The sequence below is a fragment of the Vulpes lagopus genome, chromosome 1 (assembly GCF_018345385.1).
Source record: "Vulpes lagopus strain Blue_001 chromosome 1, ASM1834538v1, whole genome shotgun sequence".
NCBI lineage: Eukaryota > Metazoa > Chordata > Mammalia > Carnivora > Canidae > Vulpes > Vulpes lagopus.
This window is the reverse complement of record NC_054824.1, coordinates 141,306,591-141,331,473: the sequence shown is the minus strand read 5'-3', so window position 1 is coordinate 141,331,473 and position 24,883 is coordinate 141,306,591. Positions and strand designations below refer to the sequence as shown.

The window sequence follows — 24,883 nt, the reverse complement described above, 5'->3', positions numbered from 1 at the left end:
TGCACCACATTAGCAGGGCTATTACTTTGAACAATGTTCTTTGAAGCATAAAGAAGTATTTATGCTACCAAATGCAACACTTTGGTTAACAACAATCCCTTTAAAAGAAATTTCAAATGTCACAGGAGTCGTTTCCCACAGAATTTTATAGTAAGATAACCTTGCCAGAAACCACAGCCCCACTCTTCTTGGGTCTGGCAATGAAAGAAGAGTTGAAACAGAGTCCCTCTATAGTTAGTAGGTGGAAAAAATCCCAACCCTGTAGGGGAAAAGAGCTGATGGTCTCTACCATCCCGTCCTCTCCCGCTTTTGCATATTAACTTCTAAATCCCTGTTCTGGTGCATCAAGTCAGGTAGTCAGGATGCTGAAACAGGGGCAGGTGCAGGGAAAGTGCAACCTGGTGTAAAAGCAAAAGGCCACAGAAGAGCTCGGTTATGACTCTGCTCTCTGCTCTCAATCCAAGGTGCACAAAGCACACCGGAAGAATTATCTTTAGAGGAGGACTATTAGAGGGGCTAAAGAAAGTGTGTCACGGGAAATCACCTGCTGTGTGGAATTGGACAAAGCACACTATTAACATAAGAATGGGTAATGCAAAAACATTCTTTAAAATGGGGCTCTGCCCTGATGCTGGGGAAAAAATAAGCTGCAAAAACTTCAAGTTATATAATCCACTCTATTCTTTTCCCAATGATTTTCCTGGAAAACACAGACCAGAAATTGTACATTTCTGCTTTGTCTAGCATTTTAATTCAAGTCAAAAACAACATGTAACAGTAAAATTCAATAAATTAATCCCAAAGTAAAATATGAAGGTCCAAGGATACACCAGTAGTGAATCTGCAGAAGGTCCTATTTCGCTCTGGCCTCTGGATCTTTGGTTTTTGTCTATAATTGTGGCCACGTGAGAGATCCGATATGAGGTGCTAAAACTGGAGGTTCATGATCTTTTAAAAGCCTGATCTACTAGAAGGAGATTGACGGGAAAATAAAAAGTTGATGAAGAACAGAGGCCAGATCAAATGAGATGCTACCAGAGAAGATCAAAGAACACATGCTTACATCCACTCCCATGGAAGAGGTATATGGAAGAACTAAAGCAGCAGGAAAAAGCATAAAGGACTAAATGAGTCTATACAAAAAAAACACAACAGAAGAGAAGGCCAGGCAGGTGGAGCCAGGCAGACTCTGATGCATGCGCACGCAGGGGTGTCCCATTTGCCTTGGTGGCCCTGCTGCACCTACCTTGCACAGTGCCATAGCAGAAGAGGCACTTGGTATATGTGTGTCCACTGAATGACAACTGAAAATGGTAGTTCTCATGCTCTGATGATAAGGAAAAGCCACCAAGGCATTTGGGTAGGGAAGCAAAGGGCTACAGCAATGTCACAGCAGATATGGAAACAAAAAAAAGCAAACAAGAACCATGGAAAAACAAAAGATGAGGTCTTCTAAGCCAATAGTACTTCACTCCTCCCTGTGCACAGTACATAGTGTTCTAACTAGGTATTGCTTGTAAAAGAATTCACTAGTAACTACAACATGTTATAGGAAAAAAGGTAGTAACTAATGCCACAAAACTCCAACACTGGCATTTCCTGAATTCCCTGAAGCTCCTACTACTCTTTGCTTATTTAGAGACTGTAAAACCTACAGTGTCATTTATGTGCTTTGCATCTGGTTTCTTATAGTGCATTTTGACTTTTCCACTTTTAGATGGTAGAGGAGAAAAATACTCAAATACAGCATCAGGTCTATTTCAGCATAAGTGTTAAACAGTTGTTGTACATCCTTTATGGAGAGACCAGCTATGAAAGAAGGCACTGTCTTCTCAGACTTCTAAGTGCCCACAGTCTTAGAGGTGAACACAACTTTTCATATTCTACCTAAGCAACAGGTTTCTGTGTTCTCCTGTTATTTGAACAAACCAGGGGGGAAAAGTTGAGGGAGAGAGATTTTCCCACTGCCCTCCCAATACTTTCCTCACATACCCAAAAATCCTCATGGTGGGTATCTATTCGAAATGCCTCTGCCCCCAAAGCAGACATTTTCCAAAGAGTTATGAATTATTGCAAAAAGGAAACCAACTAAGTCACCTTAGCAGTATTTATAAACACAAAGGGCCATATCAATTATTTGTGTTGTGGGAAGTCAGCCAGGAGCAAAGTCAGGAAAGAAGGCAGAAGACTTAAGCTAGAAGAAAAGTAATACTTCTGTCTTCTATTTTTAAGGACAAGTTTTCAAATGCACATGCCCTACTAGGTGCCAATAAGGACCTAACTAAATGTGTGCAAATGCCCTAAGGTAGGAGTGCCAATGGGTGGGCTGACAGTGGTCAAGTCTAGATATTAATTTTATTACACAGAAAAATAAATACAAGATTCCAAAACTGAAATCCATTTCACCTGGTAATTAAAATATTATTCTAAAAGGAAGGCAGAATTTCCTAAGATTGAAAGTCACCAAGTAAAAATGAAGTTGTCTAATAAATTCATCATTCTCATATTCCTACTGAGGGAAAGAAGAAATTCTTTTCTCTGTGCTAAGTTATTTTCCTAAGTGACTTCTTTTAATTAAAAAAAAAAAAAAAAGAAAGGGGGGGCAATTTTCCATGAGTTTCGATTATACAAATGCCACAAACAGCTTCTGAGGCTGAAGCTATGACAATGAACTTCCATGTCACAAAGAGGAGGAGGAAGTGGGAGGGAACAGTGCAGAGGAAACACAGTGACATTGTATTACAGTAGGTATTTACGTCTACTATCCTCATCCAAGGTAAGATCAACAACTTCCGCAGGTGAAGCCCAAGTCTGCTGGGGAGTCACGGCAGTCCATGACTGTGTTTGCCGGGTGCTGACATACTGCGTGCCTGAGCCATGCTTCCATGAAGAAACACTCTGAATCACACCTCCCCGAGGATGAACACACCTGCAATTGAGATGAAGAGCAAACGCATAAGCATGGTCAATCTCATCAAAGGAAAAATAGAAGGCAGTATGGTTTTGGTAGCACTGATCAATACTTTCACAAATATAAGCCTACTTTGTGAGTTCATGAAACTCACAACCAATATCCTTCTCTTTTTCTGCCATTTGTCTCCGTTCCAGCCTCTCTCAGTTTAGCCTATAAATGGACAATAATCTTGCCTCAGTGAGAAACTCCTGAGTTATGTCTAGATCTGTTACTGAAATGGACAGATAATACAATGTTTCACTTAACACACTTACATCTCTGGGGTCTTCAGGACAGGGCACAACATAAATTCAGAGCAAAATTAAGATACCTAAATAATCTTAGTCTAACGAAATGAAACAGTAAGAAATACAGTTACAAACCGTTCTCCCAAATAAGTTCTATGCCATACTGGAAATACTACATTCAAAGATAGTAATACTCCTTTACAGATTGGATTTCTAGAAGTCTGTAAGTACTAGGTCATGCATAAAGGATCAATTTCCCTTATCCGGAAGGTCACAACAGAACACCTGGCTCATTCACCTGAACTGCTTTTAGTTCAGGGAAAAGTAACAAGGCTAAAAGTGCTCAGTAAGGTTCTCTAAAGTGTTTTATCAGAAGGACAGAACTACCCTGTGAGATCTGATAAATCTCACCAGGAGTTCACTGGAAGAAAACCATTTTTGAAACACTGACATAATGAATTCTATGTTCCAATCAAATGATAGAACTGTAAGTGAGCCTCCAGGATTAATCACTGAGTAACTCTGGATCTGGAGAAGACAGCAGGCTGCCCAAGCTTTCATTGCTATTTTTTTTAAAGATTTTATTTATTTATTCATAAGAGACACAGGGAGAGAGGCAAAGACATAGGCAGAGGGAGAAGCAGGCTCCATGCAGGGAGCCTGATGTGGGCAACTCAATCCCAGGACCCCGGGATCACGCCATCACGCCCTTTGCCCTGAGCCAAAGGCAGACTCTTACTTAACCACTGAGCCACCCAGGTATCCCTTTCATTGCTACTTTTGTCCTCACATCTAAAGTGTTGACCAGATCCTATGTAATATATATGAGAAATGGCAGCTGACAGGATTCTAGTCACATAAACTACTACAGTGGATCCTGAGCAGCTGTTCTAACAATCTGTGTACAATGAGTGATGCTGGATCACTTGAGAATTCTAGCTTTGATATGATCCACTGCTACCTGCCCTACAAGATTCAAAAGAACATTAGGGTAATGCAACAGACAAGATTTAGTTGAAAAACTACTGAAACACCTTTAAGATCCTGCAAAGAGGCCTTGCTCCTACAAAGGTAGCCTGAAAATCACTCCAATACCACCAAGAGAGGTGCCAAAAAACAGATCCCCCAGGACCAGAACATAGATTTGTTACCATACCAGAAGCCCATCATCTCTTCAGAATGGGCTAAGTAGCTATTAACCCAGAGGGTACTACGTTTTCAAAGATTAGCTAATGAAAAACCCTAAAATATAAGACACAAAGTCCAAAGGCTAATCCAGATCTGTCCAACCCAGATGAAGTATACTCAGATGAAGTGATCTTGTTATCACAGACGATTATCAGCCAAAGGAGTCCATTCAACATTTATAGAAATGGTTTTGATAACTGACAGCAATAGAATACTGAATTTCTTAAGCAGTCTCACCTCGTTTGACAATCCCAACAGACCTAGGAAGTAGACTGGAAATTACTATCCATACCCAAATGAAAGGAAAATTGAGGATTAAAGTGGTTACAGGGGATCCCTGGGTGGCTCAGAGGTTTAGCACCTGCCTTGACCCCAGGGTGTGGTCCTGGAGTCCCAGGATCCAGTCCCGCATCGGGCTCCCTGCATGGAGCCTGCTTCTCCCTCTGCCTGTGTCTCTGCCTCTCTCTCAGTGTGTGTCTCTCATGAATGAATAAAATTTTTAAAAATAAAAAATAAAAAGTGGTTACATGATTTGCCCAGGGTCACACTGCTTGAAAGAGTTGGGCCAAGGAGCTTCAAGTCAGGTCTGATCTCAAGTCCACTGCTTTTCACAACATAGGGTTTTCGTTTTACAACTGTGTGTATTAAATTAGGTAAGGCAAAACACAGGGAGTGCAAAGCAGAGTGCAAAAATAGGCCCAGATTAACAATTTAAAAATATAAAGTTCTTCAACAATTCAAAAGCTCATCTGTACAAGTACTAATTAAAGGTGGCTAGAAACTTAGAATTCAGAGAATGAATGGCTACAGAGAGTCGATGTAATCTTTGGCATAATTCCTAGAAATACCTCCGAAATAAAATAGGTATTTAGTCCCAACTGTTACTCTGCACTGCTCCCTAAAGTAATTATACAAGGGAGTGGCTTTAAAAAGGATCTGGTCCAGGGGTGCCTAGGTGGGTCAGTCAGTTAAGCATCTGACTCTTGGTTTTGGCTCAGGTTGTGATCTCACGGTTGTGAGACAGAGCCCAGTGTCAGACTCCTCACTCAGCATGGAGTTGGCTTGAGAGTCTCTCTCTCCCTCTGCCCCTCCCTGCCCCATGCTCACTCTCGCTCTCTTGAGTATGCTCTAAAATAAATAAATCCTTAAAAAATAAAAATAAAATGGATTTGATCCAATCTGATCATTTTACAGAAGAGAAAACTAAGGCCAAAAGACAATTGCCCAGGGGCTTAAGCAAGTTAAGCACAGGACCCAAACAGAAGTCTTCACCAGGGAGTTTATCTTCCACTAGGTAACTATGCCTTCCTCAGACTGCACCCCAAGTACTACTGTACTATGTCTGATTGTAAAGAGCACTGCCTAGCCCCTGGGAATCATTCAATAAATAGCAAAGCAGACTCTAGAATATACTCAGAGTAGGAGAGCGAGAGGCGTAGAGACACTATTTACCACTGAGGAATGGTGGACACAGAGAGGAGAATAAGGAGATGAGGCACTTCTTCAACTATCTGAATTAGATCACTCCTATAGTTCTGCTACAAATGATTCCAGTTACTGGAAACCAATTTGGACTACATTAAGCAAAAAAAGAGAATTTGTTGGAAAGATACTTGAGCACCTAAAGATGATGAAGCAACTAGGCTTCATTCATTTGACTCAGTCTCCTCTCATTTTGAAATTTTAAGATTCTCCGGATCATGTGATGATTCCATCTTTAGCCAAAAGTTTTCTTGGCTCCTAATTAACTGCAACTGTAAGGCCAATTCCCAAAGAAGGGAGAATCGCCATGAAGAACGTGGTAGCATACTCCACCTTGTATAGAGATCTCAAGAGCAAACTAACAACCACAAATCACTTTATGGAGGGAAGGAGATGATCGTTATTACACAACAATTATAGCTACTACCAAATGGAATAAACTGCCTTTTAAACATTCAAGCAAGTGCTTGGGTTATCTGTCAGGAATGTTAAAGAGTATTCTAAGATGACTTCTAAGGTTAGCATTGACTTTAAGATTTTGAATAATACAGGCAAAACTCTCCTTTACAAGTCAAGATAGTAGTCACAGGAGGCCCAATGGCAGGAAGGTTGTGAACGGAAGATGGTACAGGAGGGACTTCTGTTTCTTGACTGGAGCACTAGTTACTGACAATGCAGTTTGCAAAAACTAAAGTATACACTTACAACTTTTCTGTTTGTGTTATAAGCCAATAAAACATTCAAAACTTTTTTTGTGATTTAATGACTTCAACCATCTTGAGTAAAATGGTAGCTAAGAGATGAATGAGGCCAGGCTTTTACCACATTTCCTTTTAAAGTACAGGGCAAAACGACTCAAGCTGGTAAACAAACGAGTGTCGGAGAAACATTCCATCTATTTTATAAGATGGTATACATTACAGATCAACTTATACCATATAGAGAGGGAAAATTTTTTAGGAGGAAAAGGGACCAGAACAATTGTTACCAGCCCTACAGAGATACCCTATAAAGAAGGATGTGAGAGACTCAAAATTTTGGTAAGGCTACAAACACAAAACACAGTTCCATGGATTATCACAAACCCTTTTTTCTATATGATGAAAGACCTGGCGTGGGAACATCACACTCAGCTGTTTTTTAATTGATCCAATCCAAATCTAATACAGATACAGGCTGTGTTTTCACAAAGCATTTAATCTGCATATAACGGGCAACAGGCATAAGATACAATCTAGAGTCATATTTTGAGTCCTATATCCAAGAAAACACTTAGGACTCACTCCCCACCCCACCCCCAAAGAAACCTACTTTATAAACAGTAAGTTTTGATAGAATAATTTCCTGCTCTTCATACATGGAAACCAAAAAAGGAGAGATTTCACAGTGGAAAAGAAAAAACAGAGAAAGAAGGCAGGCTCTAATGGGTCAGCTTTTGACACAGTTAGCTTACTATCCTAAGAAAACAACATTAAACATTAATCGTTTTTGCTCTCATTTACGGGGCCTGAACATGACCTCTTAGATAACATCCCTACTTATTTTTCCTAACTGAAGATGAAATGAATCTTTAGTTTCTGGGAAATGCTTATGTGCCTCCCTTGCTTTTTTAGGGTTAATGTTTGCAACTGGTTCTAGGAGGCCATCAGTCTTAAATGGAAAAGGCTTCTAGCATTAATTCTTCTGTTATGGGATGAACCAACATTAAGACAAACAACCACAGGACCAAAGATTCAGTGAAATGAGGAAAGGATCTGATTATTTCCAAAAGCTTCAAGACAGGTACCAAAGAAACCATTGCAAAAGTTCCGTAACGGAAAAATCTGTGCTATATACATTCATCTTCCTAGGGGAATTACCAATGAGGATGGTAGAAGAAAAGGAAAAAGGACCAAGGACAAAGAAAAATATTGGCAGAGGGCCATAAATTAAAACTTCTGGCAAAATTAAATGGGCACAGAGGAACTAGAGGTGCTGAAAAAGTCTATTTTATTGGCAAAGAACATCTTGTGAAAATGGACTGTTCAAAAATTAACATCTAGAAATGACAACATTTAGGTAACGTCAGGAGTTAATCACAGCAATACAAGGTGGTCATAAAAGATGCACTCAAACCATTAGTTCGGAAGGCATGCTTTACAGTCTATGACTAGAAGAAACAGAAACTAAAGGAACATAACAAAATCTAAATTAAAAGAGCAGGGAAAGATATTAACGTGCAAGAAAAGAGAAAACTGTTAAAAAAAAAAAAAGACATAATAACTAAAATTACTGAGTCAATGTGAAACAAAATGCTTTCAATATGGAAAAATGGCACCGCAATGCAAGTCAGAGCAACCACAATCCCACAGAGAACTCAAGAACCAAGTCTGAGTTTTTAAAAACCCTGAGAAAGCCCGCAGCGAGGTAGAATATCAAAAGAAAAAAATACGAACAGGACAACTAAATCCAAACAAAACATCTATGCATGCAAATCAAATTAGAACAAAAAGATGTGGATCAAAACCTAAAACCTTTTTCCAAGTGATAACCCTGCCAGAAGCCCATCAATACTTCATAACTGCAACCCTAGACCTGTAAAAGAAATAAATTCCAGATGAGATACAGGCAGCCAAAGCAGTAACTCCGAAGCAACAAGAAAGCTTCTCCCCCAACCTGCTTCTCAGCTTTTTAATCTCAAATGTTTGAAAGATTATCAGGCTTCCTCTAAAGAAAGTACCGAAAAAATGTTCAGAAAGACACAGAAGAGCCAATGAGACTCTTCAGTCCTAGACCCAAAGACCAAAATAAAAGATCCCCTCAGAATGACAAAGAGTCAATTCAAAATACTCCAACAAAACTTGTCAACTCTACGTTCTATCATAGGCAGTATTAACTACCAATGAGATTCCATAATAAATTTATCACCTCTAAGATTGTATTTCCACAGGATTCAAACCAAAGGATCAGAATAAAACACATCCTGATGATTCAGAGCCTGTAAGGAAAAAGTCCTTGAAGATAACATTACAGTATGTTATTTAAAATGTAGCCAGTCACTTGACTTAGTTCAAGAGTGGAACAAATAGGTCTATAGAGTAAAATGCCGATCTGGATAAAAGACCTAAAGTATGGATATGGGTGTACTAGAGATTGTGTGTGTGTTCATGTGTGTTGAGGGTGGTTAGGAACTTAGAATTTAAATTTCCAGGTTTTAACAGAAATATAATGGTAATTTTCACTCCAGATACCAAAATACTGGTAGAAAAAAGAAGCTGAAGAGTCTTTTTTTTTTTTTTTTTTTTTAATAAAAGCTAAAGAGTTTATAATGGAAGAAAGGTTTAACAAAGACACCGAGACAAAAGGTGGATCACTCTGTAACATTTCTAGGCACAAGTGAACAGTAAAGAAGGACAATCCAATAGAAGTTAACAGAGAACTGGACCAAGTAATAGGTCTCAGAGACAAAGAGATCAGGTAAGCAACACAGGTTACTGCCTACTCTTGCTACTTCAGTAGGAATACGTTAGTGACAGTGAGTTTTAATATGAAATGTAACTCAAGAGGAAGTTGGTGAATGGATAATGTGCTTCTGGCACAACTGAAGATAATTTGCCTATGTCAATCGGGTAATAGACAAGGTAAGGTTTGCAGTAAGGATTAAAAGGATACTCATGTCTTCTATATTGTAAGAAACAGTGGTGAAATAAATAATGGCAAACACAGGATAAAGTAAAGGAAAAAATCAGCAGCTCTATTTTCTCATCTGAGGGATAAGTTAGCATGCAGGGAACAGATGAAAAAAGGATAAGTTAGCATGCAGGGAACAGATGAAAAAAAGAGAAGAGAAAAAGTTCTTGATTAAGCAGATACAAATAACAAAGAAGAAATTAAAGGAAGACTGAAGAATGAAAATTCTTTCCCACCAGAATAGCGAAAATAACCATTAGCAACAGGAATGAGAAAAGGAAGCAGCCACACAGACATACTTATGGCATAAACATGGACAGAAGAGGAAGTGTTTAGGTCTGATAACATCTGGGAACTGGCCGCTTTTGGGGAGAAGACATGTTAAACAATGACTTAACTCTACATCCTTCAAGTCCCAACAGGTATGACCTGAAAAATGTCTCAGAAAGTAGGATCAGTTCTCATTAAGACATAAGCAGTCTCAATTTACACACATGTGTATTTTGCCCACATTCTCCACTAAATTTGTCTTTTATATATACAACAGAAGAAATGCTGGTGAATGCTTTATTACCTTTCTATCCAAATAATAAAATCAAATCTAAGAGCCAGGTAATGAGGGTACTGTGTTATTCACCTACCTGTGGAAATCAGGAAATCGCAACTCAACTCTTAGAGCATTGAAGAAAAGTTGTTATGCAGAATACAGATTTTCCAAAGTCTAAATTTTTGTTCTCTATGTGTGTGTGTATGTTAAATGTTCCTCAGGAATACCCCTGAGAAGGCTAGAACTAATTCTTAGGAACATCTTAAAGCAAGAATCAGTAGACTTTTTTTCTACAAAGGTGTAGATGGTAAATATCTTAGGCTTTGAGGGCTCTAAGGCATATGCTGAAACTTTCCAACACTGTCACTGGAGTACAACAGCCATAGACAATATGTAAATGAACAAGCACAGCTCCATTCCAATAAAATTTTGTTTGTGGATAAATGTATTTTATTTGAGTCTCATATAATTTTCTTACGTCACAAAACATTCTTGTTCTTTTGATCCCCTCCTTAATCATCTGAAAATGTAAACTAGGGGCACCTGGGTGGTTCAGTCGGTTAAGTGTCTGCCTTTGGCTTAGGTCATGATCCCAGGGTTCTGGGACTGAGGCCCATGTCAGCAGCCTGCTCACTGGGGAGCCTACTTCTCCCTTTCTCTCTGCCCCTCTCCCCTGCTCATGCTCTCTCTCTCATGTGCTCCCTCCTCTCAAATAAATAAATCTTAAAAAAATATAAAATGTAAACCAGTCTTAGCCCAAGGTCCATATAAAAACAGGCAGATTTGGTCTCTAGGCTACAATTCACTCACTCCTAATCTTAAAGAATGACAAATTTCAAAACTTATTTCATAATACTACACAAATTTGATGTCTTGGTTTTTTTTGTCCTAAAAACAGGACTGCCTGAGTCACATGAACATTACTAAAAATCTACTGTTAGGAACAGACCAAAGTAACTTACAAGTTTTAATGAATGACAAAGAGAGGTACTTTAGGAAACAAGTAATAGAAGTATGATGTCAGATGCATATTTCCCAATTATTTGCTCCCAATATATTTCCAGATAAAGTGAAAGGCAAGAAATTATAAATGACAGGGGGAAAAGTAGGGTGATACTTATGCCATGAGAGAAAAATCTGTCAAGCTATCGCGACATTCGCTAAAAAATAAAGAGGAAAACATCAGTTCTACTTCATATACATGTATGGTTGAGGTGTTCTTTGATATGAGATGATATGCAACACATTCTGAAGCTTGTATCATGTCTAATTCAAAAAGCATTTTTAAGTCCAAGGAAGCTGAGAGCTCCCACCATTCATGCCAGCCATGCCATGAGGACTACCATTTTCTCCTCACTTGGATTCTAGTTAAAATCAAGTTCACATTTAAAATATCAGAATGCTCAATATCCTACCTTGCATGTTCCTGAACTCCCACAATCTCCACTTCACTATCTGAAGAGGCAATATTAATTTCTTCATTGAGAGGCGCATTGCCAGTCGATGTCTTGTCACTTGCTAGGAATCCTGGATCCAAATGACCTGAGAGAGAAGGAGGAAGAATAAGCTCTACAGTTTGAACTTCTCACAAGCAGCACCAACAACTCATTAAGAGATTTCCCATCAAGGCTTAATCACAGTAACAGAATTGCTGTACAAGAGCTCACCAAAGCGAAACTATCAAGTCTCGTTCTCTGTTCCTTAGGAAGAAAAAAATATTTTTTGAATACTTGGTAAATAGGTATATAGAAACTGTGATAATATTCTATTATATTTTATTCCACAATGCTTTCTGCATTCAACTCCTGTCTGCTTTTAAATGACCTGTAGAACAGGTTTGTCACCACCTAGAGGGCAATGGTGTTATCCATCTACTGCTTACCAGTAAATTTTAATAGAACAAAATTCTAAACCAGAAAAGTTTAAAGGTAGTATGGAATAAATAACAGAAATACTCTTTAATATCACATTTATACTGGAATGCTTTATGAAGGATTTAACAATTTTCTTTAAAGTTTAAACAATTTTTACAGTCTTTCTCAAAAGGAATGCAGAGTTGACAAAATCTGACCCAAAACCACACCTAAAAGGCTAGTGGCAGATCAAATAAAACATAATCTGTATACTGCTGACACTTATTAGAAAGAAACCAAATGCTCTGGAAAAGCACAACAATTTGTGGTAGTGGGGCATGTAAGAACTTTTTCACAAGGGGCTTCACGAAGCATCCATAACACGGTGCAATAAAACACATTCTCCAACTCACTGAAAACATGAGCTTCACAGAATTCTCTCTCAATAAAGGCTGAGATCATAGCATCAAAGTACATATAGCAATATAAACAATTCTAACAAAAGTTAAAATAATTCAACTTATGTACCCAGTCCTTAAATGTTCTGCCATTTATGAAATTTAGAATATCTAGGAGTTATGAAATCAAGTTGCAACAAGTACAAATTTTCAATTACTCTTTAAAGGGTATTTTATTTAAATATATCGTCATCTGATAAAATATCATGTCTCCCTATTTAAAAAAAAATTATTGGTGATACCTCATATAAATTAAACCAGTATCAGTAAGATTTTAGACACACAACTTCCCCACCCCTACCTCTTCACATTAGTTATTCCAATGCTTCAAGGTCACTGAGAAACCTGGTACTTTTATATTGCTGTGAACTTTTAGCATACTTGGAAAGTTACAGACAGTCCCAAAGCAAAAGCCTTCTAATTTTTACACTCTCTGCTCCTGTAGTTCCATCTCTGAGAACATAGCCTAAGGGAAAAACTTTAAAGAAGCAAAATGCTATGACGTCCAAAGACAGTGACTACAGTCTATGTAGAAACTTGGGGAAGTGTATGCATAACACAGCAAGTGTCACATATGGCTCTATAAAAATATTTTGGTGCTGGATGAAAGCTGGTCAAAAGCTATCAAACTTGAATACAACTGTGGGTCTTTTTTTTTTTTTTTTCAATTCTTTATTATTATTACTTTTTTCTTAAGTTGACTATGATGCATATGAGAAAACAGAAGACCACAAAGCTTCAAATGGCTTCCAGATACAATTAGTGATTGAGATTACATTACAGTCTGCAAGGGCTTGTTAACTTTCTGTATTAAAGAATACCAGAAATAGGATTCTAAATATTGGCAGTGGGTAAATAACTTTGAATCCTACAAGCATATGAAAGGCAGCATTCATCAGACAAAACTCAGTTTTGTTAAATCTGGAGTGGTTGCTTATATGGAGTATGGTAAATCTTGATTTGGTAAACTAAGATTCTTGCTCTGACCCTGATACCTTGCTTTTGTCCAATTTCTAGTTCAATGTTGAAGTTACAACTTATCAAACACACTGTTCCTACCACACTGCTAGGAATACAAATGGATAGTCTCTTTTTTCAAACCTTCAACTTGTCCATATTCAATCTTCTGAGCAGCCTTGCTTTGTGCAACTGTAACAATCTACCTCATCTACTTGTTCCTACAATAAATACTTGTTTATGAGAGGCTGTGCACCAGGTGCTAGGAATGGTACAGAGGACAAAGACAGGAGGTAAAGAGAGTCTACCCTCAAGGAGCTCATAATATACTCAAGGATTATAAAAAGCAGTATTATACTATGGCATGAAAAAATGCTCAGTTAGGAAGGTAAGGAGTGCATTTAAAGGTATAGAAAAGGGAAATTTCCCAGACTTAGGAATAATCAAAGACATTGAGCTCTTAGGGAAGAGTAGGCACAGGTGAGGAAAAGCAGCAAGAAGGAACTCTTGTTGCTCTTTAAGGTATAAAAGTTCAGTGGAATGTGGGGTAATGTAGTAAAAACAAGTAATGGGAAATTACTCCATTACAAGTAATGGGAGGCTGGTAAAGTCAGCAGAGCTCAGATCATGGTAAGAAGTCTGAACTTGACCTTGAGAAGTAGGAAACCACTGAAGAATTTAAGCAGTGACATGATCTGGTTTTCCATTTTTTTAAATTTCCTTTTGGAGTGTAAAAATGGAACTAATATCAGGGCAGGGAATATAAGAGGTAAGAAAATCAGACTTATAGTTTGCTGGGTGAGAAATGACTAAGTCTAAACTAGGAAAGAAACAAAATGAGGGGATATTCTGTGTGCCTGAATACACAGAGGGTTAGTAATGCTGGGAATTAGGCAAATCAACAAACATACTTAGTAAAAAAAATGATGGCTAGGTTTCTGCTTTAGGTAACTGGTTAGAATTAGAGTGCCCTTCAGTGCACCAATGAACAGCTGACAGTGGCTGCTTAGGACATGACGAGGATGTGCCTCTAAGATGTCCAACAGACAGCTGGAGGTACTGTTCTAAAGCTCAGGTCAAAGGTCTAGAGAGGAAAGAGTCCTCCAGTAATACGTGGAAATTGGTAAAGGGCATCCAGAGGAGTGAAGAAAGCCTAAAACAGAACCATGATGAACACCAATAATTAAGGATGGGCAAGTGAAGGGGAGCTCACCAAGTTAAAGTGAGAGGTAGGAAGAAAACCTTCAAATATGAAGCCAGGACATCATGGAATGAGCATTTATAGGAAGAAGTGCTTACCAATGCCCTACAGAGAGGTCCAATGAGAAAAAGGACTAGGTAGGGTCCACTAGAATCAGCAATAAGATGACCATACATACACCGTGTCTAGAAGAGCCTCAGAGGAGTGATAGGCTAAAGCCAATGTAGCAAAGCAAACTGAAGAATAATGGAAAGGAATGAAGAACAGACACATTTTAAATAGTTTGGGGCTATGAAGAAAAATGCAACAGGATAGTACTGAGAAAGAAAAATGGATTTGAGGGAGAGGGATGTGTGTGTACATGAGGAATTTTAAAAGATGGGAGAAACCTAGCCATATTTGGAAAAAAGGCAGAGAACAAACAGGTGTGACGGCAGAAGGCTGAGGCAATGTTCATCTGTGAAGATTGCGGCAAGGCCACATGCAGAACACAGGTGTGGGTAGGGATTCAGAAAAGTGAAGTCGCCACTATGAAGACAGAACACTGCCTAAGGAAAGACAGGATCTGCTGGGCAGCCCTGTGAGGCTCAAGATTAGAAGGCTAACTCAACCCTTGATTCTGCCACTATGTGATTTTCTCCAGCTATGCTAAACAGCATGATACAGACTGCAAGTGTGCATCCAGGGATCAGACTTTGCCAGCTGGGTACAGACTTTCCCTGAGTTGGGGATATGGGTCAAGAGAGCTGGGCCTAAACATGCTGGGGCTGGGAAGAAGTGAAGCTAGCAGTCGGCTGGCAAAGGACTGGCTGATGAGTCAGTGAGGCGGGAGAACAGTATACGGGAAGTAACAGCATCAGAGTATACAGGAGCCCCCGTGGAAAAGGAGAAAGCAAGAGGGAGAGGTAGGAGGAAAACCAATGATTATATGAAGTAAACCACTGTAATTCCATCCTGTTGGCCATCCACAAGCACAAGCCTCTGGGACCCATCCATTGCTCTTCTGTATCATCCTCCACTCCGTTATTCTCCTTTGCTCCAGCCACCCACTATTTACCTTCCTACAACTTTTCCATTGCCCTCTGGAAGGTCAGATCCATGGAAGACTGCATGAACTTTTCACTTCCCTGTGTAAACCTGACTCTTCTGAAAATGCCAACGACCCTGTAGTCCTTGGAAGCTGCTCCTACACCTCAGTTTGGGGACTAGAATCACTTATAAATATTGCCTTCCATCCTCACGTACCAAAACCTTCCAGGGCACTTCCCTTTTGCTGCCAAATACTAACTACGGGATAGTTTCACCCCTCCATAAAACATTACTGGCACCTGGCTGTTTCTCTCTCTCTCCACTTTAAGTCCTGCTACAATGCTCACTTATTACTATATGAGTATTCATTATTTATGTGAACAACCACCCCCAAATTCTCCATGCCTACTCTCTAAGGAGCTGAGCCTCAAGAGGCACTTAAAACTCCCTGTGGTAGATTCATAACAAGAGGCTCAGCCCTTACCATTCTAAAAATAAATAAGATAACTGAATTAAACCAAACTAAAAAGGCAGATTTTAGGGATCATGGTTGCTATAACTAAACTATTCCCCCTTGATTACTCAAATCTTTTAAAATTTTTTAATTTTTTATTTATTTATGATAGTCATACAGAGAGAGGGAGAGGCAGAGACACAGGCAGAGGGAGAAGCAGGCTCCATGCACCAGGAGCCTGACGTGGGACTCGATCCCGGGTCTCCAGGATCGCGCCCTGGGCCAAAGGCAGGCGCCAAACCGCTGCGCCACCCAAGGATCCCCTCAAATCTTTTAAACAGTAATTAAAGAAACCAAGACGAGAATACAACAGAATTAGGGACACCTGGGTGGCTCAGTGGTTGAACATCTGCCTTCAGCTCATCCCAGGGTCCTGGGATCGAGTCCGCATCAGGGTCCCCAAGGGGAGTCTGCTTCTCTGTCTGCCTATGTCTCTGCCTCTCTGTCTCTCATGAATGGATAAATAAAATGATGATGATGAGGAGGAGGAGGATGACGACAATAGAATTAATATCTTAGCACTCTGTGCTAAGTTCTATCTCCATAATTCTAATTTTTTAAATTATTTTTTTATTTGAGGGTAGCCCACAGCTCTAATTCATAATTCCAACTAATGAAACATTATTGATGAGTGAGACAAACCCTCAGTCATCAGTATTTCTGAATAACCACTCTTCACTTCACTGATGAGGCCCCTCATCCTGACTTAGCCTCATTTCAAATGTGGAAATATCCTCACTTTGCCTCTCTTTTTTTAAAGAAAGGAGAAGAAAAAAAAAAGAGGAAGAAATGAAAAATTACTATGCTTTTTGCTCAAAATTTTTAGTATCTTAAGAAAAACAAGGCAACTATCGTCAATATTTAAGATTCTTCTAAATTTATTCATCCACTATGGATCCAGAAACTAGTAATTTACATATTGCCTTCACATTATTACATCAATTCAAACCATTTTGGCAGTGTGATTTGGGCCATAAAACTCTATTTATAGAATTTGTGTGACATTCAAAAACTGATCACTTAAAATCAGGGTCTGCTCTTGTGGCCAGTTATCTTTATTCTTTCATCTCTCAGTATAAAATGAAACAAGGGACACTGGGGTTAACTGATCCGGGCTAAAGACACATTTCCTGGTGAATGTTAACTCTAGATTTACTTTTTAAATCATAGATCTACCAAGTTTATGGGATGCCATGCGCTACAAGAGATGCCAAGGCTTTCTCCAAGAGACAGGAATATATCCCCTCTTCTATTTCAGAGCAATTAGTCCTTTTCTCTCGATGTCCCTCTTCAGTATGTCAAACATTCCTCTGGAAGCTCCTGTGCAGAGCTTCTTCACATTCTCTGGCCTTGGGGCCATCCTCCACTGTCATCCCTCCAACTGGTGACCTACAGAAATCCAATGACAGAGCAATGGCTAAAGCATACACAAAACTGAATCTCAAGATGCTCTGGGGTTCTCAAATACTGTCAAGTGGCAATAATTCTTCCTGTTCTAGGACAAGAATAAGCCTTGTAGAAAAAGTGTAAATTCCACAATCACCTTATATTAAACTGAAAACAAATCAGAGGACTTAACTACTGGGACAGCTGGCTGTCTCTGTGTAGCTCTTGGCCTGTGTAGCTCTTTGGAAAGATAACTTCTTTCACCATGAGAAAATCCTAAATGTTTGTCTTCCCACTACAGATCTTTTCAACACACAAGTCAGAAAGAAACAGCATAAAAAAGTAGTAACTAAATTATCATGGTAAGCATTTACTTTTTGTCTTCAAAAGAAATAAGTTAGCTACTTTTTAAATCATAGATCTACTGGGCAAGAACTAGTCCAAAGCCAATTTGCAACACATTGAAGGAAATTATTACATATTAGATGACAGCAGCATATTAGGTATAAAAAATGTTAATATCTTGTCACTATTCATTTAGCTTGAAAACAAGTCAATTATTACCCTTGTATTTAGTTTTTTTCCAGTAAGAATAGGAAAAAATAACTTTAAAAAGTAGAGGAAGAATGGGGATCCCTGGGTGGCTCAGCGGTTTGACGCCTGCCTTTGGCCCAGGGCGTGATCCTGGAGCCCTGGGATCGAGTCCTGCATCAGGCTCCCGGCATGGAGCCTGCTTCTCCTTCCACCTGTGTCTCTGCCCTCTCTCTCTCTCTCTCTTTCCATGTCTATCACAAATAAATAAAAATCTTAAAAATAAATAAAATAAAAAAATAGAGGAAGAATAAGTCAGAAATCTAAAATCTTATAGTTCATAAGAACCAAGTAAAAACAAGCGAAACTTGATCAAATTTGATCTCCTTCACAAGACTGATACCATTGACTTCAAAGTGCTAAGAACAGAAACATGGCCATTCTGGTCTGATTGTAAAAATTAAGCCATTTTCCTAACTAGTTTCCTAACTAGGCACAGTTTCTTCAACATGTCCAACACAAGAGTTACCTGGGGGTGATTACTAAAATCGGATTTTCCAGACCCCATACCAGATTTACCGAATCTTCAAGAAGAAATTCAGGATTCTTAATTTTCATAAGCACCTGGGTAATTTTTATGCTCAGGCCAAGCACAGGAAATTCCTGTGGCCAGAGCAACTCATTCCAGGGCAGAACAATAAATTAGAAATTCACTGATTAGGTCCATTAATCACTTCCTTACTTAGCTTACTTTAGCATAAATATATTAACATAATGCCAGCCAGCATTCCTGAGGGCCTACTGTGTGCTGTATTTTGTACTAAGTACATTATAGACATTATTTTACCTAATGGAACCATAACCTTTCTGGATGGATACTAGTTTCATTCTAGTTTGTGGATAGGAAAAACTGAGGCTTTATGTAATTTATCTTGATTTCACACAGTATGTAAGTGGCTACTCGTTCAAACTAGGATGGCTGCCACCTACTACCCCCATTTAATTCCAGCATCAAGAAAGATGAAGTAGGAGCACCTGGGTGGCTCAGTCAGTTAAGCATCTGCCTTCTGCTCAGGTCATGATCCCAAGGGTCCTGGAATCGAGCGCTGCATCAGGCTCTCTGCTCAGAGCCTGCTTCTCCCTCTCGCTCTCCCACCACTCTGCCTACTTGTTCTATCTGTCAAATAAAATCTTTAACAAACAAAGAAAGAGAGACAGAGAAAAAGAAAGTAAACATAGGGCAAGAGCGGAAATGGAAAGCTTAGGTCTCCTGTTGATCAGTGGTTTTCCAATTTTAACTCTTTTCCTTGGTTTAAACTAAAACTGAAGAGTAAAAACTTTTTTCCATATAGGAACATCATCTAATTGCTTGGAAAAAAGAGGCAAGCTACTCTATTTCCAATGATTACTTTTAGCATCCTAAATGGAGTGGGGCTGCACATCTGGTTAACCCCTGAAGTTTGTTCACGGTGACTGGGTTTTTTAGTTTGTTGGGAGGGAAAGTAGGATCATTTAACCATTAGAACACTTATCTTAAACCACAAGAACAACCATTTCATTGATACTAATAGTTCAAATCTCAAAACTATAAACTGGTAAGTAAGCATAAATTCTGTTAACATTTTGTTGTGGCACTCTAAGTATACTCAAAATCTGCAAGATGGATTTCCACTATGACAATTATATCAAGAGTACAGTGTATTAATTATTAAGTTTTACTACTCACGGACCTGCACTGTCAGATTTAGAACAAAAAGACTGAGTCAATATATGGCTTCATAAGAAAATGTGATGAGGATCTGTTGAACAGTGATGATATACAAAAATCTACACACAATACACGGCCCAATACACAATATGTTCTCTACATATTATATCCTAGAGAAATTAATCACATACATGTACCAAGAGACATGTTATAAGAAATATTAATGGTAGGATCATTTGGAATAGCACCCTAAATGTCCAATAAAAAGAATGGGTAAGTTAACTGTGATATGTTCATACAGTGAATACTAAATAGCAGTGAAAAATGCTTATCAACAATAAAACACATGTTGAAAACAGCAAGTTACAAATTATTACCTTCAATGTAATACCATACACGTTTGTTTATAGATCCATAACAAATGCAGTAACAATATAAAGAAACAACACACAGGCAAATACCAAATACCAAATTCAGGACAGCTTTGGAATGGAGAGGGAAAAGGAAAGGGAACAGAGTTGAAGCCATGGATGTTTCCCTCACATATTTTTGTAATGCTTCATTTTTTAATAATGGTGCTAGGTACCTGATACATCTTTAAAACTTTGTATGACTGAATTAAAAAAAAATCAAAATTAGATGTTAAGTACACAAAGGCTAGCGATGTTTTAAACAATCAAGCTAACAATTACTTGAATCTTAAAATGTGACGCCAGCCCCACACTGGTGACTTTTAGACACACCTTTGCACTATCAGGTTGAATTGTCTTAATCTGCTAGGTTTGCTGGTCAAAAAGTCAAATATTAGTAATTCCACATGGCTCAAACTAGTATTAAAATTCTCTCTACATGAAAGACAAAACAATAATCATTCATATTTTCCCCAAGACTTTACTATACAGCAATCTACATTTAACGGCAAGACTAAGATACAGGGAAATAAGAGTGAAGTAGAATGGATCACTGGTCAACAAATGAAAAAAGAAGATAAACTATCCAGTGTACAGAACAAAATTCATATAACTTAGAAATACATATTGCACAAAATGTGGTCAAACTACTCTCTTTTCATATATAATATTACTGCTTAATTTTTAAAAGTACTTATTATTAGTAAATCCTTAAAAGATCCTTGTTGGGCAAAGCAAGTATTTATACATATAAATATTGAAATCCAAAGGAGAAACACCTTGTCCAAGGTCAAAAAGGCAGTTAGCAGACAAAAGATATTTAAAACTTAATTCAGGTCGTACTCCAAAATTGGCTACAATAAATCAAGCAGAAACTCAACAAGTAAAAGATTTTTATTTTGTTCCAATCAAAGATTATGGAAGGAAGAATTAAGGACAATGATCTATGGAGTTCTGTCTCCTTTTTTATTTCCCAGCAATTTCAATATAAAAAGTTCTAAACCCACTATTATTTTTGTAAAACTCATTTGCCATAAACATAATATTTTAGGTACTGATTAAGTTTTAAGATTAGCTCATAGAAGCTAATGCAATGCATAATTTAACTAGAAACTATAATCCTCTGTAACAATAAAGTAGGAAAATATACACTAAAAGCAGTCTCTTAACCCCCTCCCTCTCTTCTCAAACTTAAGTAGTAGTGCTTTAAGAAAAAGATTTAAGTGAGAAAGAATGTTGAAAAAAGTGCTGAGGAACACAATTAAGGAGACTAGAAGGCAATGGGCAATGCTTTCAAAAGCAATGCAATGGTTTCTTTTAGTGAATAAATATCACTCTTCAGAATCATCACAGAGCCCAGATAAATTATGCAAGACAGGGAGAGATTTTCCTGAGATACCAGAAGCAGAAACTGAAAGGAAAGCATTGGAAAAGACAAACGTGAGAACCACCCTAGAAGAACTGACAGGGACCTGGCACACCTAAAAGCAGAAGAAACAGTGAAGCATCCGCCCCCCAACCGGAACAGTCCCTGGGGACAGGTTTAGTCAGCTCCCTCCCCAAACTGCAAGGTAAGGTCACAGTACTGATTAAGTGAGGGAAACATCTGAAGAAGAGGGGTGGGGTGGGGTATTAAGGCCATGTGGGTGGGTTTTAGTGTATGTTAAGTATTTTTAACCCAAGAAATAGGTCTATTGGAATCTACCTATGCCTACAATTATTTCTCATTTTTGCTTCCTTCAAATGAGGAAAGATGAATGACATGCTACCCCCATCTCCTTTTCAGTTATAAATGGCACCCTGGATAGTCACAATCATCTAATGCCAGATGTCTCTTAGTTGGCCTGCCTTTATCGGCAGGATTCACTACAAGGAAAACAGCTGCCAGGACACATGCACAGTACACCATTAGAGAAGGGGGAGGGGAGGGAGACCAACCTGCCTCCGCATTCAGCTCCTCTAGAAGCCCGCTGGTCCTCCAGGTAGCTCCTGTGTCCTGGCCTCCTACAGAATTACTGTGCTCTTGAACTACTGCAGCCGCCAATAAATTGTCCACATTTACCACTTCTGGGTCAGAGCTGGTGTCAGACATATCATAATGAGCTACAACTGGAGGTCCATCTAGGGAGGAAAGAAAATGTATACTTGTATCTAACTTCTGGGGTGAAAAATACTTCTGCAACTAAAAGCCCTCTAAATGCCAGTTGCCTTTATCTTATTATTCTATCTGGTCAGAAAAGCTACACTTTATACAGCTGTATTTTGTACATGATGTGAAAGTGGAAAAAACCCAAGCTTATCAAGATGAGGGACACATTTGAAAAGGAGAAAAGGAGATAATGAAGAACAGAAGACAAGACTATACTGAACAAAGTTACATTGAATTCTTGTCATACTTCTAAAGAGCAAAAGACGACTCCACAGAGAAAATTGATTTTTTAAAGGAAAAAAACTGATGCAAACTATTAAAACTCAATTTATAGTTTTTAAGAGAATCAATCTAGTTAGTCCTTTTTCTTAGTAGCTAATGCTTAAAGGTCACTACTAGATTCAGAGAAGAAAAATGCATATTTTCCTATTTTAAAGAAATAAGGCTAACACTAAGAGCTCTACTTAACTATGTCCAGTAAAGCCCCTTACAAATATCAGGGATGTTATGCATTTTACAACATTCTACAAAAAGACAATACTCACAAAATCCACCTTCAGGATTTTGCTTTAGATGTCTTGTTAGGGATATTTAAATTTTATTTTCCCTGAGAAAGACAACCAGCTCACTCTCTAAGGCAACAATATGCAACCTTATGGGTTATTTTAGAGGAAGATATTAAAGTTCTTACTGGAAAATAAGAGATCCCTTCTACCTCCAAATCACCCTAACTAGCTGAAAAAGGCAGCAGAGTTCCAGAGTAATTAAACTGCAGTGATTCATGCTAAAATAACTCAATATTCATGCTTGTAGAACAGATACATGCTTTAAAATGCTAATGCTACCCTTTCTAATGCAACAGCAAAAAGCAAAAACACAGTTTTCATTCAATTATCAAAAGCATCCCTTACAACTATCTCCATTTTAGAACAAAGCAGAAATAAAGGAATGCAGTTTCTCTAACAGCTATTTATGAAGTGCAGGCAAATTATGTATTTCCATGAAGATTTATGATCAAGATTGTTTAACATTAAACACACCTATTTTATGAAACTCTTGACTATGAATACATATGCCAATGAATCATTAAAATAGAACACAATGAAGATTAGTTTTAATACAAACATCCATTGTGTAAATTGTCAGTGAACAAAAGATGGAACACATTTGGCGTATTTATCCCTTAAAGCAAAGTTCTCAAACCAGGGGTTTATGTAGCAACATTTTAAAAATAAAAATGACCAAATAAAAGCAAATGAGTTAAGAGCCACAGTATAAAGAACAGACATGTCACAATATGAATTTCTGACGATCATGACAATTTCAGTTGACTACTTAAAAATAATTTCCAGTTCTCCCAAAAGGGCAAATCAAGTTCATAAAATTCAATAGTGTGGCCTCAATATCAGTTGGTAATGGATTTCAGCTCAAATAGCAAACAATTCATTCATGTTTGATATTTTTCTTTTCTAAATAAGAAAAGAAAGCTGTATCATTTATGGAGTTCTCGTCAGAGTTCAAAATGATTATTATGGAATCAAGATACTGTGTGATGTCGAAATACTCGGGTGCAGAAGATATGAGGGTCAAGTACAATATTGACTATTTGACCAAATGTTCTATTTTTAAAAGGGCTTTAGTTAAGTGTTTTTACCAAAATATTAATGATTTATCTTAAAATTTATACCACTGGTACCGTTCACAACCTCTTGCTCTCAAACACCCCCCTTCCCCCCCACTGACAACCATCAAATTGAGGCATCAGGTCAACAGTCAAGTCAAAATTGTACCACTCCTACATGTAGAATCATGCAAAGAATAGAGTTGTATATGTACATGCAGAGTTAACATCACCTACCCATGGCAATAACTTGTCTGAAAGTCTTCATCAGTAGGAAATACAAGCATAAACTTGTTATCTGGCTTCATTCTTGTATCTTCCATATTTCCAAACAGCAAACCTTATAGCTTAGCTTAAATTCAGTATTCATCATAAACAAAGACAACTGTAATATTTTCATATTTTAATTACACTTAAAGGTTAAAATAAATTATTATCAGCGTCATTTCTCATTTCCAGTATATCCAAAACGATGACAAGTCAATACCATACAAATTTTAATAAAGGAATGGTTGCCTTTTTATCTTTTTTCCAACAAGAAACCACAATTAAGAATCTTGTGGTCCAAGTCATCTTGCACTCATCATTAGCAAACCAAGATTAAATAAGGTATGTTTCAAGCAGTTAGCACCAGGGATTGGACTTTAAACCACTAGGTATAAGCTAACTGATGGCAATAATTTGTGATATTCTTTTAAAAGTGATTCTTGCTGCACAGCAGAATTAAAAGACGAGTAAGATCCTGCAGTAATCTTATCTGCCTTTTAAAAGAAAGGGAGGAAAAAAGCCACTGAGGAGGAGCTAGGAAAACTCAGCACATTAATAACAGAAGCAACGACTATGCTTCCAATCTGACTCGAACAATTCTTTACAGAATGGAATAAAGATGGAGATACCATCCATCCTCCTTCCCACTTGATTATTCCTCTATGCTGTTAAAACAAATACACTGCTACTAAGATTATTTTGACTTTCAAAA

The 24,883-nt window shown here is 38.1% G+C and overlaps 1 protein-coding gene across 3 annotated transcripts in view; it reads right to left on the bottom strand.

The window, feature by feature from the left end:
• Positions 1-728: 728 nt before the first annotated feature.
• The window catches only part of C1H18orf25 (chromosome 1 C18orf25 homolog), an 85,593-nt gene continuing 61,438 nt past the window's right edge, over positions 729-24,883 (bottom strand). For 2 of the 3 annotated variants that reach the window (XM_041759306.1, XM_041759297.1), the window contains exons 3-5: positions 22,073-22,255; positions 11,503-11,629; positions 729-2,929 (exon numbers count right to left, since the gene is read on the bottom strand). In XM_041759306.1, coding sequence (XP_041615240.1) covers positions 2,740-2,929; positions 11,503-11,629; positions 22,073-22,255 — 500 coding nt within the window. In that variant the 3' untranslated portion in view covers positions 729-2,739. The remainder of the gene's footprint in view (positions 2,930-11,502; positions 11,630-22,072; positions 22,256-24,883) is intronic. The other variant, XM_041759313.1, reaches the window with a different exon arrangement.